The sequence below is a fragment of the Coenobita brevimanus genome, chromosome 90 (assembly GCF_032717465.1).
Source record: "Coenobita brevimanus isolate Jiangsu-jjx chromosome 90, ASM3271746v2, whole genome shotgun sequence".
NCBI classification, from domain to species: Eukaryota; Metazoa; Arthropoda; class Malacostraca; order Decapoda; family Coenobitidae; genus Coenobita; species Coenobita brevimanus.
In genome coordinates, this window is record NC_137043.1 from 28,390,656 (window position 1) to 28,408,264 (window position 17,609).

The following is a 17,609-nucleotide window of genomic DNA, read 5'->3' on the forward strand; positions in this document are numbered from 1 at the left end:
AACTATCAGTCCATCCATTCATCCGTCTAAGCATCCATCCATCCGTCCATCTAACCATCCATCCGTCTAACCATCCATCTGTCCATCAAACCATCCATCCATCCGTCTAACCATCCATCTGTCCATCATACCATCCATCCATCCATCTATCCATCTAACCATCTATCCATCCATCCATCTAACCATCCATCCTTAATATTAGTGCAGCATCCATCTCGCGCCAATCAGATTATTCAGGGATTATCTAATGTCAATCACAGCCTTCATCTCATCATCCATCTATTGCCATCCATCCATCCCGTCATCCACTTATCGTAACATCCTACAAATCAGCCGTTATCTATCGTCATCCACCAATCATTACATCCATCAATCCATCTGTCATTACATCCATCAATCCGCCTATCATTACATCCATCAATCCACCTATCATTACATCCACCAGTCCATCTATCATTACATCCACCAGTCCATTTATCATTACATCCATCAGTGCATCTACCATTGCATCCATCAATTTACCTATCCATACATCCATCAGTCCATGTATCATTGCATCCATCAATCCATGTATCATTGCATCCATCAATCCATCTATCATTGCATCCATCAATCCATGTATCATTGCATCCATCAATCCACCTATCCATACATCCATCAATCCAGCCATCATTGCATCCATCAATCCAGCCATCATTACATCCATCAGTCGTTCCATCCAGCCCGTTCATTTATCACTGCATCACATCCCCCAAGCGCAGAACCACCCGTATGTTAAACTGTGCAGCTCACAAATATAATATAAACCACTCGTGGCTTTAATAGAAACAGCGCATAAACAATTAACTCAGAATTTATACAGATGCAGCTCTCAAATTCAGCACAACAATTCCGTAAAGTTAGTATATGAAGCTGACATATTAAACGGTATTTGCTCACAGTCTGAACAGAAGTATATGACAGAGTTAATAGATCTAGCTCACAAATTAACCAGCATTAGCTCTCAAATTGATCCTTTCAATCCAGTGTCATATTTTCTGTCTTATTTATGCTCTCTGTTGACGATTTTATTCAGCTGAGGAGGGAGTCTTAGAAATGGGAAAGTTTGATACAGCCTTCATTATCCCCTCCACTACATAGATATTTTTTTCCTAAGTTGATACAATCGCCTGCAAGTACCAGGAATAAACTATAGTTCTTTTACATCATCTTGGTCAGAATTTTCGCCCTCTTAGCAGGTTATTACACACAGATCAGTGGCAAAAAGAGATAGCGCTGTGACACTACATCCTCTCCATAGCACTTAATATAACTAGCATCATTTTCTAGTGCTGACTTATTGCTACAACTCACCACTGAAGATGGAGAGATGGCAATTTTAGGTCGTTAAAGTATAATGGACATAAAAAACAACGTCACCGAATTCAAGGAGGTATCAGTATTAGAAAACAAACAGAACTAGAAACACGGTGACTCGGTGGTTGCGTGTCCATCTTGCGATCTGCTTATACCCCGAGCCTAACAACCGTAATGCCGGTTAGTCCGAAATATATGGGAACCGAGAAATCCAACGAACAACGGTGAAACTGAATGCTAACTTAGGACAACGCTTTGGGGAATGTCTTTTTTTTTTACAGCTGAGTGTTCCCTCTCTTTGCTCCCTACAGATATAAAAACTCTTAATTGTCGTTTAGGCATATATGGCAGTAGGATTCGAAAGCTAATGTTTGGTGGACACTATAGAATATCCCTCTATTGAACTGCACCCGCTTCCACAATATGCCGCTTCATACCCGCGATGGAAACATATCCTCACACACACGTACAAAGAGCTCTTCTAGTATTACAAGTTTCACATTCATCACCCTCACCATAGATCTTCCTTACCTCATTCACACTTTGCTACGTGGAGAGAGATTATTCTTGGCTGCTGCTCCTGTATATGGGAAGTCAGAGTGACCTAGGTGAGAGGGACGCCTTCACGTGGTGGCACCGACAAGACTGGGCGACTCAACGGCCCATGTACACAAACGTTCCTCAGCTCCCTCCATATCCTCCAAAAGAAGGATGGTGTACGTCAGTAGGAGGACAGCTTCAGTCTGCAGCCCACTGATTTCACATTTCAGATGAACGTGGGGCTGTAACTACTACTAGGGTGACAAAAAGGCTACCACATTTAAGAATTATAGAGAGCTGCTTACATAGTTATTTATTTTCCCCCCATCATTATTTACGTTATCACACCATCCAATTCTGTCAGCCATTTTCAGACACCGTGTATGGCTCACAAATAAAACTAGTTCATCAATCTTATTATGCATTCAGCGGCCCATATAGGCATCTGGTCATCTCTTTCACCATTTTTATATTTTCCTGTAAATTCTTTTTGGACACTTTTGAAAATATTAATCTAGTAGTAGCCTTTTCGATGATCCACTACGCCACGTAACCATAAATCAATTCTCCGTGCCATTTTCCGTTCATTTTATCATGTATCCATTCAGTAAAACTCTCTCTCTCTCTACAGTACACACACACACACACACACACACACACACACACACACACACACACACACACACACACACACGTACCATCTCTCAGAATTTATATAAATATCTCACTCTTTTTCCGTATCTTTCCCAATCTCTTTCAGTCTGTCAACACGCTCCACCATTAGACGCAACACTCCAGTTTTAGCCACACATGTGTCTATTGCAGGCCATGATGGTGGGTGTGGGCAACGTGGTGACATGGGCAGCGGTGTGGGCGAGCGTGGGCGTGCGTGCCGTGCTGGGAGCGTGCACGATGGCAGAGTTCCCGTGCAAGAATAAGCAGTGCGTCTCCCTGGACCGGTACTGTGATGGCACCAAAGACTGTGACGACGGCACGGATGAACCTAATGCCTGTTCGCGTGAGTACAACGTTACTTCATCAGGTCCTCACATCTCTTCTATCGGGCATTGGAGGGGAAAACGTGCATATTTTGTTCTCACTCTTGTTGGAAAAAATGTTAAAGTAAACCCTCACAATCCCAATCACTTATCGAACTTCATGGCCAGATCCAGCACTTTGGAAACTAAGGTCGTGATTCCTATTAGAAGGACTACTTATTGCATTTACATAATCAAAAACAACAATGTTCTTTTAGTTTACTTGTTTTAATTATAGGAGCACAATGACATAGGCAAGTGTAAGTGCAGTAAGATCAATATTGTACATATGTTGGAAAGTAACATTGTTTATGTTAGTGATCATTGATTTGCCGAGAACAAAGGGTGTATGCTCCCATCACCCCTAAATACGTGCCTAAATTTATCTTACCCATTTCTTTGCCCCCTTGTCCATTTCTTTACCCCGCCTCGGACATTTTCAGTTTTTGAGGATCCTGTGAAATACACCTTGGCTGCACTCAAACCACTAATCCTAAAACACCCTTTTTCACAGGGTATACTTCCATGTCCCATCTCCATCCCACACCAGATTTCATGCTCATCCCACCCTTTCCTTTGCCCACCTCTTTACCCCTCCCATTCCTAATTATCTATAAAAGTTCTCCTCCGCCAATCGATGAAAGAGGAGATTGGCTGCCTCATACCTGCATTAATTGGCTGCCTTACAGTATACCTGCATTAATTTCTTAGCCAATATTAACTCTATATTATTCGGTAAGACAGATCTAGTGTTATGTTTAGACTGTTTTATTCAGCTGCGGGTTAATTTCTGAGTGGATAGTGCCTGTGACATACGAAATTCCTCGAGAGAGAGAGAGAGAGAGAGAGAGAGAGCGTGCATGAGAAAATAAAGCGGAATATTATCAAACTTTTGTCCACCGTTTCAGGATATAAAGACAGAAAAAGTAAAGATAATAATATTTTTTCAGTGAGTGTAGCCATATAATCTTGCACGGGCACAGACAGATTCAACCACATACACGAAAACACACACACACACACACACACACACACACACACACACACACACACACACACACACACACACACACACACACACACACACACACACGAAAATATAATGGCATACACATATTTGCAATCACACACACACACACACACACACACACACACACGAAAATATAATGGCATACACATATTTGCAATCACACACACACACACACACACACACACACACACACACACACACACACACACACACGTCACTCTACTCTCTCATGGGTAGGACAACTCTAGTAATCCATTCCAGCTAAGGCCAGACGATTTCATTCAGCTGAGAGTGGGTCATAGGAGCCTGAGTGCCAACATTCATCCATCTTTCCGTCGGGTTATTTCTCCGATTTTCTGTGTCTGTTTAGCACGGACAGATTTCATTCAGTAATAATCAGTCTGCCTCTCTATCTATCCGTCTAGCCCCTGCATTATCTGCTCTGTCCATACGTCCACTTATCTGTCTAACCTATAAATCTATCTACTTATTTATCTATCAGGCTATCTTCTTATCTGTCTAATCTCTCCGTCCACCCAACCACCCTCTTACCCTTCAGATTTATGCCCCCTGTTCATTCCTTTATCCATCCACCTTGTTACTGATCTACCCAATTATTTATCGTCTTGTATATGTTTCTGCTTCTCCGTTCAATCATTAAGCTGTTCGGTCAATTATCTATCCGTCCATTCAATCACCCATCCGTCCATTCAATCACCCATCCGTCCATTCCATCACCCATCCATCCATTCAGTCATCCATCCGTCTATTCAATCACCCATCCGTCCATTCAGCCATCAATCCATCCATTCAATCGCCTCTTCGTCTACCCAGGAAACCATCAGTTCAGTCTATTCGTTCATCTATCCGTCCATTCAATCACCTATCCGTCTGTCCAGGAAGCCATCAGTTCTGTCTATCGGTTCATCTATTCCCTCATTCACCAGTCGGCCTTCCATTCCTCCTGTCCCATTCAATCCTCGTCTCCTGGCAACACTAATGACTGAAAGCAATGAACCCCGCTCTCTCTCTCTCTCTCTCTCTCTCTCTCTCTCTCTCTCTCTCTCTCTCTCTCTCTCTCTCTCTCTCTCTCTCTCTCTCTCACACACACACACACACACACACACACACACACACACACACACACACACACACACACACACACACACACACACACACACACACACACACACACACATTCAATTCAGTTCAACCGTTCACGCATTATCTTTCAGCACCACATTCTCTCTCTCTCTCTCTCTCTCTCTCTCTCTCTCTCTCTCTCTCTCTCTCTCCATTTCAGCCCCAGCAACTTCGGCCGTAAAACAGGGGCGCGCAGACCCCCCCAGGGCTGATAAAAACACCAATGGCAATGTTTTGATACGAAATATTGGGGAAATGGGGGTGGGGGGCAGGTGTTTTGACCGGATTCATGGGGTGGTGGGTGTGGGGGGGTGATTGAGAGGGGGCAGTAGGAGGGATGAGAGGGAGGGGTAGGGATGGGGGATGCGAGAGAGAGGGATGGAAGGGCGAGAGAGGGGAGGGGAAGAGGGACAACATAGGGGATAGGAAATGGGGAAGGGAGAGGGGTATGGAGAGAGAGAGGGGGAGAGGGAAGGGGGAGGGGAATGTCATGTATTTTAGGTGTTCCGATTGCTGGTGTGGAGGGGAGGGGGGGGACCGGAAGGGGGGGGGTGTATGCCGTGACTCAGCTCAGTGTTATTAATAGTGGTGTGGTTTGGTAGTGGTATGGAGCTGGTATTGTTGTTATTAATCCGGCTGGTATTAGTGATCACGCGTTTAAGTAGTTAGATGGGTGTGCCTCCTCTTGGTATTGTTCGTATGGATGGTCTGGGTGGTATTGTGACTTCTGCTGGTATGATTGCTGGTTTGGATGGTATTGGTGATTATTAGGTCCCTAGTTAATAGTAAAATTGGTGGTGTGACTAGTGGTGTGATTGGTATGATTTGTGGCGTAGTTGGTATTGGTGGTGGTATGACAAGTGTAGAGGCAACACTTGTGGGTATAGTTAATGATGGGAATTGTGGCAAAGAGACGAAGGTAGTGATGGTGGTGGTAATGGTGGTAGTGACTGGTGATAATAGTCGTAGTTAAGGGCAATGGTGCTGATAGTGGTGCTTGAACTACGGGAGAGGAGGATAGTAGTGATGGTGGTGGTAGTAGGGGTGGTGGTAATGGTGGTGGTAGTGGTGACAGTGAAAGTGGTGGTGGTAATTGTGGTGGTAATGGTGGCAGTGAGAGTGATGGTGGTAATTGTGGCGGTAATGGTGGTAGTGAAAGTGGTGGTAGTTGTTGCTAAATGGTGGTAGTTGAGGTAAGCATTGTCGTTGTGGATGATAATGGTGAAACTGGTTGTGATAATACTAGTCATTGGTAGAGAAGATGAGGGATAGGGAAGTTGTGGTGGCTGTAGTTAAAAGTTAGGCATTGCTGGTGGTGGCAAGGGTGGAAATAGTGGTGAAAATAAGGCGATGTTGGCACTGCTGGAAATGGGTAGTAGGCAGGAGGCAGTTACGGAAATAAATGGCAGTGTCAGTGATGGTAGTGGTGATAGGAGTGATGGTGGAAATGCTGTGATGGTGGCATTGGTGGAGATGGTGTTGTCAGTGGCGGTAATTACTGAGAAAAGAAACTGTGATACGAGTAATGACAAGGCAGAAGTGAGGGAAATGTTAGCAGTGATGGCAAGAGTTAAAAAGAATAGCTAAAGTCAGATTGGAAAGTGGTGGTGATGGTAGTGAGGGCTGGAATAGGTGTGGCGGTAATTACTGTTATAATGAGGTCTGTGGTAGCTAGCTGGGTGTTGTGCCGGGGATAATTGGGGTAATTGAGTGGCTCTGGTGGTGTGGTGGCTGTGTGTGGTGGTTGTTTGGCGATAAGATCTGATAAAGTGGGTAGCTGTGGTTGGAGACGTGATTGTGGTCAAGATCACGATACTAAACTCCTTCCATCTTAATTTGGCCCAGTTTTTTTTTTCTTTCGCAGCTTTTCTCACGTAATTCAGTTGTAGATTTAGACTATGCAGTGGCTCGAAATCTAATATACTATAGCAGTAGCCGTGTGTGTGTGTGTGTGTGTGTGTGTGTGTGTGTGTGTGTGTTTGGGGCAGCCGAAACTACACATTCAAATTGCACCAAAATTGGCACAAAAATCGCAAAAAATTCGCTGATGTGAAAAAACTTGGTCCCATCACGATTGAAAAACTTTTACTGTATTTAATGAGCGATCACATTTGGACCAAAAAACGCTGGTCCTGGTTCCCGTCATAGGATCTCCATAGAATATTTTGCCCACAGGTACAACTAAAGTATTTCGGACTTGCGCTCGGACAACTTGGGTTCCATTGCCGAAGCTGCAAAGAACACGATCAATTGGTTAGCTGCAAAAAATCCAAGTGACAACGTTACACTTACACTAGAGCAGCACATAAACGCAAGAGCCCTCCGCAGGAGCATGTGCGAGGGGCCCGAAGGGCCCACGAGCACTTGTCCTCTCTATAGCACTTCTTTGTAACTAGCACCATATTCCAGAGTTCATGTAGTACCACAGTTCATTTAAGACAGAAGGATGGCAATTTTAGGCCAAGTTAGAGTAAAAAGGGCATACAGTAGTTGTGGTGATGGTGATGGTGGTGGTGGGAAGATGGTATGATGATGGAGGTGTTTGTGGTGTGGTGGTAGAGGTGATAGTGCTAGTTGTAGGGAAGATTGTGGTGGTGATGATAGTTGTAAGGAAGGCTGTGATGGTGGTGGTGGTAGTAGAGAAGGCTGTGGTGGTGGTGGTGGTGTGGTGATGATAATAGTTGTGGTGGAGATGGTGTAAGTCGTAATGATGGTGGTAGCTGTAGCGAAGGCGGTGGTGGTGAGTGATGGTGGTGGTGGTCATAGTCGTGGTGATAATGGTAATGGTGGTAGTGGGTCGTGGTAGGAGTGGTAATGATACTGGGGGTAAAGTTGATGGTAGTGATTATAGCGTCAATGGTAGTAGTGGTAGTGGTGTTAGTGACGATGGTATTGATAGTGGTGGTGGTGATTGTGGTGGTGGTGATTGTGGTGGTGGTGGTGGTGGAGGAAGTGGGTGCAGAGAGTCAGACTGTTTCCACACAAACCAATATCCGTGGATTGTGGATTAAGTCATTAAGGGCCTTTCACTCTCTCTCTCTCTCTCTCTCTCTCTCTCTCTCTCTCTCTCTCTCTCTCTCTCTCTCACACACACACACACACACACACACACACACACACACACACACACACACACACACACACACACACACACACACACACACACACACACACACACACACACACACACAATTCAATCCCCTCTTTGTGAATAAGCTACTCTATAGATGCACAGCCTTTCAATTTCAGACCTGTTGAAGATTTCCTCGCTCCACCAACTTCAAACAGTAAACCATGAAAAAGGATCTATATTTGTAATTCTCTCTCTCTCTCTCTCTCTCTCTCTCTCTCTCTCTCTCTCTCTCTCTCTCTCTCTCTCTCTCACACACACACACACACACACACACACACACACACACACACACACACACACACACCAGTTATTTTTTTCATTTTAGGTTTTTGTCAAGTTAATATGCTGGACTTCAAAAACGGAAAATCAAGAGCCAAAGTAGAAGATACGAATTTCTATGACCCTTCACTCACAGCTTCGATTTTTTTTTTTTTACTTATATTTTTCCTTGATTTCTAAATATTAATGGAGTCACCCAAAGACGTGTTCCCTGAAATGTGGATCGGAGTTTAGTTTGACATCTCTATATTCAGATACAATAAGTCGAAGGTCTGATAATGTTCTAAGTCATTCACTGTGGCAGCTGTGTGAAAAGTAAATTAATACTCAGAGTAAAGCTAAGTTCATATTAAGGTTATGTTTGGCGATGCAGAGGAAACTGAGTGAGAATGACTGTGGGGATGTGTGAGTGAGGTGGAGGAAGGAAGAGGTAGGCTGAGAACCAGATGGAGTGACAAGCTGGAGGGGTATATGAAAGGGGGAGAAGAGAGAAAATCCTTTGTTTAATAAGCACAGATATATCTGGAAGTCATTAAGCAAGAACACTTCACAGGCAGCGATAATAAAAACGAGGCAGATAAGAGGGTAAAGTTCTGTGTAAGAAGGGAGTTTTTGTTAAGTAAATACAGAAAACTCTGAAGATTACTTAGTCAGTGGCAGCCCTCTTAAGATGCAGCGTAATGCATCTGACTGGCTGACAGACAGACAGGAAAGTGATGTTCAGCGGAAGGAGGGAGAGGCGGTCTTTGTTGAGTAGGGACAGAAATACTTGGAGGTTGTTTAGACATGACCACTCCTCAGAGGCTCCAGCGACATACAACTGAGTGAGAAACAGACAGACAGACAGAAGAGTGATGTTCTGTGGATAGAGACGGGTTGGAGTTTAAAGGTTTTTATTGAGTAGGAACAAACATCGTTTTATCATATCTACTCTTTGCGGGAGGCGGTAGCTGAATCGGTAGAGAGGCGGCCTGTAGTCTTAATGGACCCAAGTTCGAATCCCGGCTGGGGCAGGGAACACTTTAAGGATTTAAATTTCATAATGCAGACTTTACTGATCAACCAGAAGACCCACCAACATGTCGTAAAAGAAACCCTGCTAATACCAGTACACCAGTCCTGTATGAGATAGCCCTAGCATGTATTCAGTATGGACGGTGGGTGTTGGCGCCGAATTGGTGATATGTGGAGGTGTAGGAGGACTACTAGACTTTGGGATAGGCCACTGCCCCCTAGAAATAGGCCCTGAAGCCTATGCCCAGCGTCGGAAAAAAAAAAAAAAAAAGCGGCGTCAAGCAGCAGATGAAGAGAGAGAGACAGGCAGGGAGGCAGCCAGAGCAGGTTCATCAGCCGCCATGTGCCTGTTTACTCCGTGGCAGTCAGTAGTACTAAAACATGTAATTACCGGCCAGACTGCTCGTTAACCTGTGGCCAAAATGACGGATTAGGTGATTACATTGAGATGTGTGCAACGGGGGGGGGGGGTGGACAGAGAGGGGGCAGGGAGAAAAGGAGGGCAGGCAGGGAAAGGTAGGGATGGGGCTGAGAGGGAGATAGGGTGGCTGGGAGTAGGCAGGAAAAGGGGAAGGAGGGGATAGCAAGAAGGGGGCATGGGGTGTAGAGAAGAGGGGAGAAGGGGGTGCTGAGAGGGGTTACGAATGGGATGGAGGGCAGAGAGAGGGACAGTAAGGGGGCAGAGGGAGGGGGGAGGCAGTGAGGGAGAGGTAGGGGCTGGCTAGGGGCAGGGAAGGGGTAGGGAGGGGAACAAAGTGGGCCTTAAAGTGAGGTAACAGACAACATGAAGCCACACGAGCACTTGGCCTTTATGGGGTTGTATGTCCTCATGCCGTATGCTTGTCACGGGGATTACACACACACACACACACACACACACACACACACACACACACACACACACACACACACACACACACACACACACACACACACACACACACACACACACACACACGAGCTCCCCCTTGTGCCTTCCATCAAACGAACATTTCAATAAAATTTTCATTGCTTAGATTTCCACGGTGTAGGGCGATCCTTCTTACTTTTTCCTGCCGGCTTGGAATGAAGGGATTTTGCAGGTTGGTGAGTAAAGGTGAAGGGAGGGACTATTTACGTAACCATTATTTCTCTTCCTTATCCCCTTCACTCTCAGGACGTAAGCTAAGCGATTTTACTCAATCTAGAAGACGTCTGTCAGTGAAGGTGTTAAGGAAGCTAATCAGATCCCTTCATTTCGTACAGTTTACCCTAAAGTGAATATAATCGCCTGATCAGAGCGATAAAAAACGAAAAATAAATAATACGCTATCGGCTTGAAGGGCTGGTATTTGCGTCGGTGAAGGAAGCCCCCTAACACCTTCTCGTAAGCGACTTATTTTGCTTAAAACACCTTACTGTCCTTCCCCATGTTACATAAATAATTCCATTTCTGCCATACTCTGCGTAAATAACGAAGGAAGGAATATTAACCAGCCATACCCAAAAATAAATCGCTAAGGAAGAGGTGTTAGGGAGCCTCTTTACTTGAGAATACAGGCCACGGAGTTATCTAATTGGATTAAACAGATACAGGAGATTTAACCTTCCCTGTAACAAACAACTGGGCAGGGATTACAAGGATTACAAGGCCTCTTCCTGCTTGTCTTCCTTTGTTATAGTCCTCTGTACACAAATACATTCCTGTCTTCCCTTCACCCCCACACACTCCTTCCCACACACTCCTGTCTTCCCTCCACCTCCACACACCCCTTCCCACACACTCCTTCCCACACACTCCTGTCTTCCCTCCACCTCCACACACCCCTTCCCACACACTCCTCTTTACCACAGCCACGTCCATCCATCCACAGTCCTCTTTGCAACAGGTCAACTCTGGAACTGTCATCCTCAGTCTGTATTTCCCCCTGCCTATGACCCCCAGTCTTGTAAATGCAGTGTGTCCAGAAATCTCAAAATGAACGACATCTTGAGTCTGGTTTTCTTTATCCCTTGGTAGAGTTTTTTTTTTATAAGGGTTTTGGCCATGGGTTCTTTTTTCTTTCCATTATAACACACACACACACACACACACACACACACACACACACACACACACACACACACACACACACACACACCCTGACCCCTTTCATATGACACCCTTTCATTTCCTACACTACAACTCCCAATTTGGCCACCCCGTCTATTTTTGACATTCGGAAAATATACGTTTATACCCGCAGTTCAAATATCACGCGTACTATACCTCACTCAAAAACTTTCCAATATATTTTAGGGACAAACGGAATGGGGGCAAAAAGAATTATTGAACTTTTTTCGCTTTTTTTTTGGAAGAGTTTGGGCTTGATTTTTGACTGCTGGACTGTTTACAAAATGCGCTCCAAACGTTGCCCAAAATTGTGTAATATATTTTAGGCACAAACTCTTGGGGAAAAAGACATGATGTATTTTCCTCTTCTCATTTTTCCCTCCCTTCTTTTTAATGTTATGGCGTGACTTTTAAATGCTGTACTGGTTTACATAAATCCATAACATACATCACTAGCAAATATATACTTTACTTTATCAAACTAACTGACTGGGGTAACAAAAATGTATATATGAATTAAACTGTATATGCAGCATTTTACGAAACGAAGGAACTGAGGTGGAAAAAATCGAAATTAAACTGTGTACTGTATTTTATAACAGAAAAAGAAAGAAGAAAGGAAGAGGAAGAAAGTAAGAAAGAAGAAAAAAAGAAGAAAAGGAAGGAAGAAAGGAAAATAGAAGGGAAGGAAGGAAAAGAGAAGAAACACAGGAAAATATGACTCTCTTTCCTCTTTTCAGTGATACGGCTCATCTTTGGGAACTGTGTGTTAGTTTCCATAATGCGTTTTTAACTTTGGCGCTTTGTCTGCATCCCGGAGCACCGTTGTCGTCTATCCTTCGCCCCTTCACCCCGTTGACGTATATAAATCTCACTTTTCCTCTCCCCAGACGGTTTTCTTTGGGCTTAGGAGAGAGATTTCTGGAGTAGTAGCCTGTATTGGACGATTTTATTCAGCTGAAGAGAGAGATTTCAGAATGGAGTAGGCCTTTGGTTCCTTCTTTCTTGCATTAAAAAAATAAAGTTAGATATAGGGTGCTCTGTTAAGCTGAAGAAAATCGTCTGAAGGTAATAAGAATGAAGTAGAAAATAAGGGATTGAAGGAGTTAAGTAAAGGATATGGATTATTAACATGGGGTCTTGGGCTTGTCTTCTCATTGGTCAAGGAAGCTCCCTAACACCTTCTCCTTAGCGATTTATTTAGCTTGTTACACCATACTGTCCTCGCCATTGTTACATAAATCCCTTTGATGTCGCCCTACTCTGCATAAGTAACATAGAAAAGGATAATTAACCAGCCATATCCAAAAATAAATCGCTAAGGAGAAGGTGCTAGGGAGCCTCCTTACCCTACGAGAATACGGGCCTAATTTTCAAAAACCGTAAACAGAAAAGCAGGAGAAATGACAGGATTGATATTACCTCCTACCTAGCTTTTACTTATTGCTATTACACCCTCATATCAACCTTTATGTTACTTATATGTCTTTAAGTATCAGATTAATTTGCATCAGTATATTCGGTCATACAGATACTGCACAGGAGGGATACGATATGTCCGAAAAATAAATAAATAAAGCTATATCCTTTTCACTCTGACTCGGCCAAGATTTTCGTCCTTTTACGGCTTATTTCATGTAGCTCAGTGGCAGAAAAAGACAGTGGTATGATTCAGCATCCTTTTCATTACACTTCTTTGTCACTAGCACGATATTTCAACGTTAATCTATTCCCATCAATCAGCATTCAAGATGGAGGGATGAAAAATTTAGGCCAAGTTAGTGTAAGAGGGTTATAGTAAAATCCCACGAAGATAAATAGTGATAGAGTTATGATACCTATTTCACAATATTATATAAACATTAGTCGGGTTCTCAGACATACAATTTCTTCCCTGCAGTATCTCAGGCTTCTTCCCTGCAGAAGGAAGTAGTTAAATGCAGGAAGAATTGGCACCCTCGCTTCCCTATCCTCCAAAAAGACAACTCATAACCTACGATCAATTTTCTCTCGTCACTAAGATTTTTTTCCGTAGGAGGATCAGTAGGCATTGGCCAACGGTGCAGTTTCCAGTCCTACTTCCTGTAAAATATATATCTAAGTTAGGACCCCAGGTTGACCAGTGTGGGGGGAAAATACTATAGTTTTTTTTCTTTTCTTTTCTTTTCAGTAGCTATCGTCCCTACTGACAAATTTTTCGCGCCAAACGTACACCGATACTTTTTTGACCGACTGCACATGAAGACTAAAAGATGCATTATGCGGAATAAATCACTGAGGAGGAGTGGTTACGAAACCTCCTGTGGCACACAGGATACGGGCTAAATGTCTAATGTGTGTGTGTGTGTGTGTGTGTGTGTGTGTGTGTGTGTGTTGTGCTGTGCCACGAGAATTATTTGTTTGTTTATTGTACACTTCAATCACTTAAAAAAAATATCTTTTCTCACGTGATCGATGGTGTCACACTGAGCGTTGTTAGTGCCCGAGATTTTTTTTTTTTTTTTTCATAGGTCAGTTTTTTTTTTGGTATGGACAGTGTTTTTGACGTGAGGCAGTTTTGGATTAGCAGTGATATTAACTGTAAAATTGAGTGGTTAGGTAATTGTGTTTTAATTCTGGAATCTTTGTATTTATTGTAAAGGCCAGTTCGTTTGATTCTGTGCAGGAAGTGCAAGTAAGAATAATAATAATAATAATAATAATAATAATAATAATAATAGTTTACGTAATTTATAAGAAAATGATTATGATTCCTGAGTAATATTATTGTAAAAGTGGATAAATGGCTTATTATTGGACAGACTGTACAATTAGGGGCAAAAGCTCGCCTTCTATTCCACTGCATCAATTTAGCACTTAGAGCAGGTCTCCCACTCTCCTCCCTGGTGCATCATATAGAAGAGAATCACCTATGGATAGAGAAACATGCCAAGCCTCCCTTATCTTAGGAATATTAGCCACCAGAGGAAAGTGAGAAGCAGAAGAGGTGAAAGATGATATGAATTTTTGTCTCCAACTGTACTTCATTGTGTCTTATATGACCCTCTTTGTTCACTCTCATCACCTTCCCTGTGACACCTGCCGATGCTCACAGGAATTTCAGTCAAGTTACACGGGGTCGAGTTTACGGGGATCAGGTTCATATAGGTCGAGTTTACATATGTTGACCTTATGGGGACTGAGTTTACGTAGATCGATGTGACGGACACGCAAAGGTTATGTTCTTTGATGGTAGGAATTAATCTTTTTAAATACAGAAAGTATCATTACCAGTCCCTTTGATATACAAGTTTAAATGAAATGTGGATCGCTGGTGAGCATCCAAAACACCAATAATGTAAGAGTAAGTTCCAAAGTGCCAAGTATGAGGAAACAGCGCCTCACACTCAATAAGCATACCAGCGTCTAGTGGCAGTTTGGATTATACACCTTTACACAGATCAAAGTCATTAATAACCTTAGCCACATCACTGAAATTCTCTTCTACCTAGCCATAAAAATGTAAAATGAATAAATAATAATAAACACAGCAAGTTAAAGTGGCAGAAAGGAAGAGGCAAAAAGAAAAAAAAAAAAAAAGAAGAATGAAATATAGAGGGAGGGAGTTTTAGACGTAGGAAAAAGATACCGTATCAGAACTTAACCCAATTTGACAGGCAGTGGTGTTTTTTTTTTTTTTTTTTTTTTTTTTTCAAGCAGGGGATAGGGGTAGAAAAGAGAGAAAGAGCGACGTGTAAAGAGTCAGAGTTTGGCAAAATATGAAGGCAGTTTAAAAGTAAGAATTGGGGGAAGTGTTTTATTGTTTTTTTCCGTTTTCTGTTTGGAAGGACATAAAACCATTGACAAAATTCGTCTGCTGTTACATTGTTTACTTTTCGTCTGCCATTTCACTGTTTCTACTTTTCGTCTACTATTGCACTGTCTGCTTTTCGGCTAGTATTGCACTGTGTCTGCTGTTCGTCTGCTGTTGCATTGTATCTTTTTTTTTTTTTTTTTTTTTCGCTGTGTCCCCGTTTTTTCGATAAGAGCTAAGGGTAGAGGACTTTTTGTTTTAGAGCGTGTAGTACTTTTTGACCGGAAGCCCTTCCTGATGTCTACCAATGACCCTTGGGTGGACTCGAACCTCCAACCCTTCGGTCAGAGCGCTCTAACCCACTGAGCCGCGGCTACTACAACCAGACAGGTGACAGGAGAGTGCTACCTCTCCCGGCAGGGCAGCTTACCTGGGCGCTGCGCGAACTCACGACTCTTCGGTCTCGAGTCAGGTGCTCTATCACTGAGCCACCATACCCCATATATATATATCCATCACTTTCCTCCATGGCTTACCATATCAAAGAGAAGAAATCATCCACGAACAGAGGAATATACCAAGCATCTTTCAGCTTTGAAATACGTGAAGAACAGGAAAGTCAAGAAGAGACAGTGAACTATTGGATAACCTTTTCTCCCGGACTATACCAGGAGGAAGGTTTTTGATTAATACCTATCGACTGCACGTATCAAATTAAGGCAGACGATCAATTTTTTCAAGTCACACTCTTCTCCTAGAATAAGACATGGATGAGTCGAATTTACAGACAGGTTCCCCCGACTGTACTGCTGGGTGAACAGGGACGTAGGTAAAACGAAGTTTCTCTGAGAGTCTGGCCGGCCCGGGAACAGAATATGGGTATTTACAGTTGCGGGTTGGACGTGCTAACCACTAAACCACCCACCCCCCAACGAGGAAGAGAAAGCTGGAATGAAGAGTGTTGTTGTGAGAGTGAATAGTTCCCTAATTGTCAAAGCAAGGGGCACCAAACTATTCTGGGGGCTTACCACTGCTAAGTCTGAAGGAAGAGAGGACACAGGAGTAATTCAGAGGTGGGGAACTGAATAACAGGAGAAGGAGCAAGTGATGGGTTAATATTATTCGGGAAAGGGACAGTGCAATCATAAATTTACAAGATTTCCAACATTTCCAAGGGAATGCAAAATGGTCTACATACTGCAGCAATACAGTTGACATACCGGTAGCTCTTTGCAAATTGCCGTCATGATTATTGAACATACAAGAACATAGGATCTTAAAATGTTCGCATTTGTATACTTTCAAGTTTGACCCCACAAATCTCTTTAAAAGGCACCTCCCCCCTCGCAAAAAAAAAAAAAAAAAAAAAAAAAAAAAAGTGGGTGTCTGGAGCTACTGGCCCAAGGATCAATTGTGCCAAGTTTGAAGCGAGCTGGTGAAGAAATAAAAGAATGGCGCCAAGCTGCAAAAAAATTTAGGAAGAAGAGAAAGAAACGGAGGAAATACAGCAACAAAGACGTCCCCCTCCCCCACCCCACAGTACGACAAGCAGTTTAATTTACGGCAGTTATGGAAAAGGTTTAGGTTCGAGTCCACGCGGGCCATTAAAGCAAAGAGTCGGGTTTGCAAGATCTCAAACTGCCCAGAAAGTACGATCCAGAGCAGTCGGTACATCCTAATTCCAAACTGCACTGCTGGCAAAACAAGCGTGCATGACGGACGATGATACCAGCCAGAACAACATTCCAAGTCTTGTCATCGCATCGAGAAGGAAGGAGGCCATCAGAAGAAGAATTAGAGTGTCAGGAAGTGAATTTAAGGATAAAGGACAAATGCCGGGCGAAACCTAAAATGCTTAGGCAGTATTTTGAGGGAAGGAGACAGTCGTAAACGCAAAAAACATGACTGACAAGAAACCACGCAACAGATATTTAAAAAATCAGGTCCTTATTTCAAACACACACACACACACACACACACACACACACACACACACACACACACACACACAGCTCCACATTTGCTTGTACTGTGCCAAGTTATAATCAACACACTGGTCTCTGTCAACAAGAAACATGATTAATCCTACCCTGCTGGCAGTCAGGCCCTGTAGAGTCACACACACACATTCCAACCCAGCAGCAATTACTCTTCTTCAGCAATTTCTCCTTCCCTGCTGACAACCAAGTGGA

At 43.3% G+C, this 17,609-nt stretch overlaps 1 protein-coding gene across 1 annotated transcript in view; it reads left to right on the forward strand.

Annotated features, from left to right (window-relative positions):
• The first annotated feature begins 2,724 nt into the window (after window positions 1–2,724).
• Window positions 2,725–17,609, forward strand: part of LOC145411576 (uncharacterized) — a 47,455-nt gene continuing 32,570 nt past the window's right edge. The window contains exon 1 of the mRNA XM_080281585.1: window positions 2,725–2,914. Coding sequence (XP_080137711.1) covers window positions 2,725–2,914 — 190 coding nt within the window. The remainder of the gene's footprint in view (window positions 2,915–17,609) is intronic.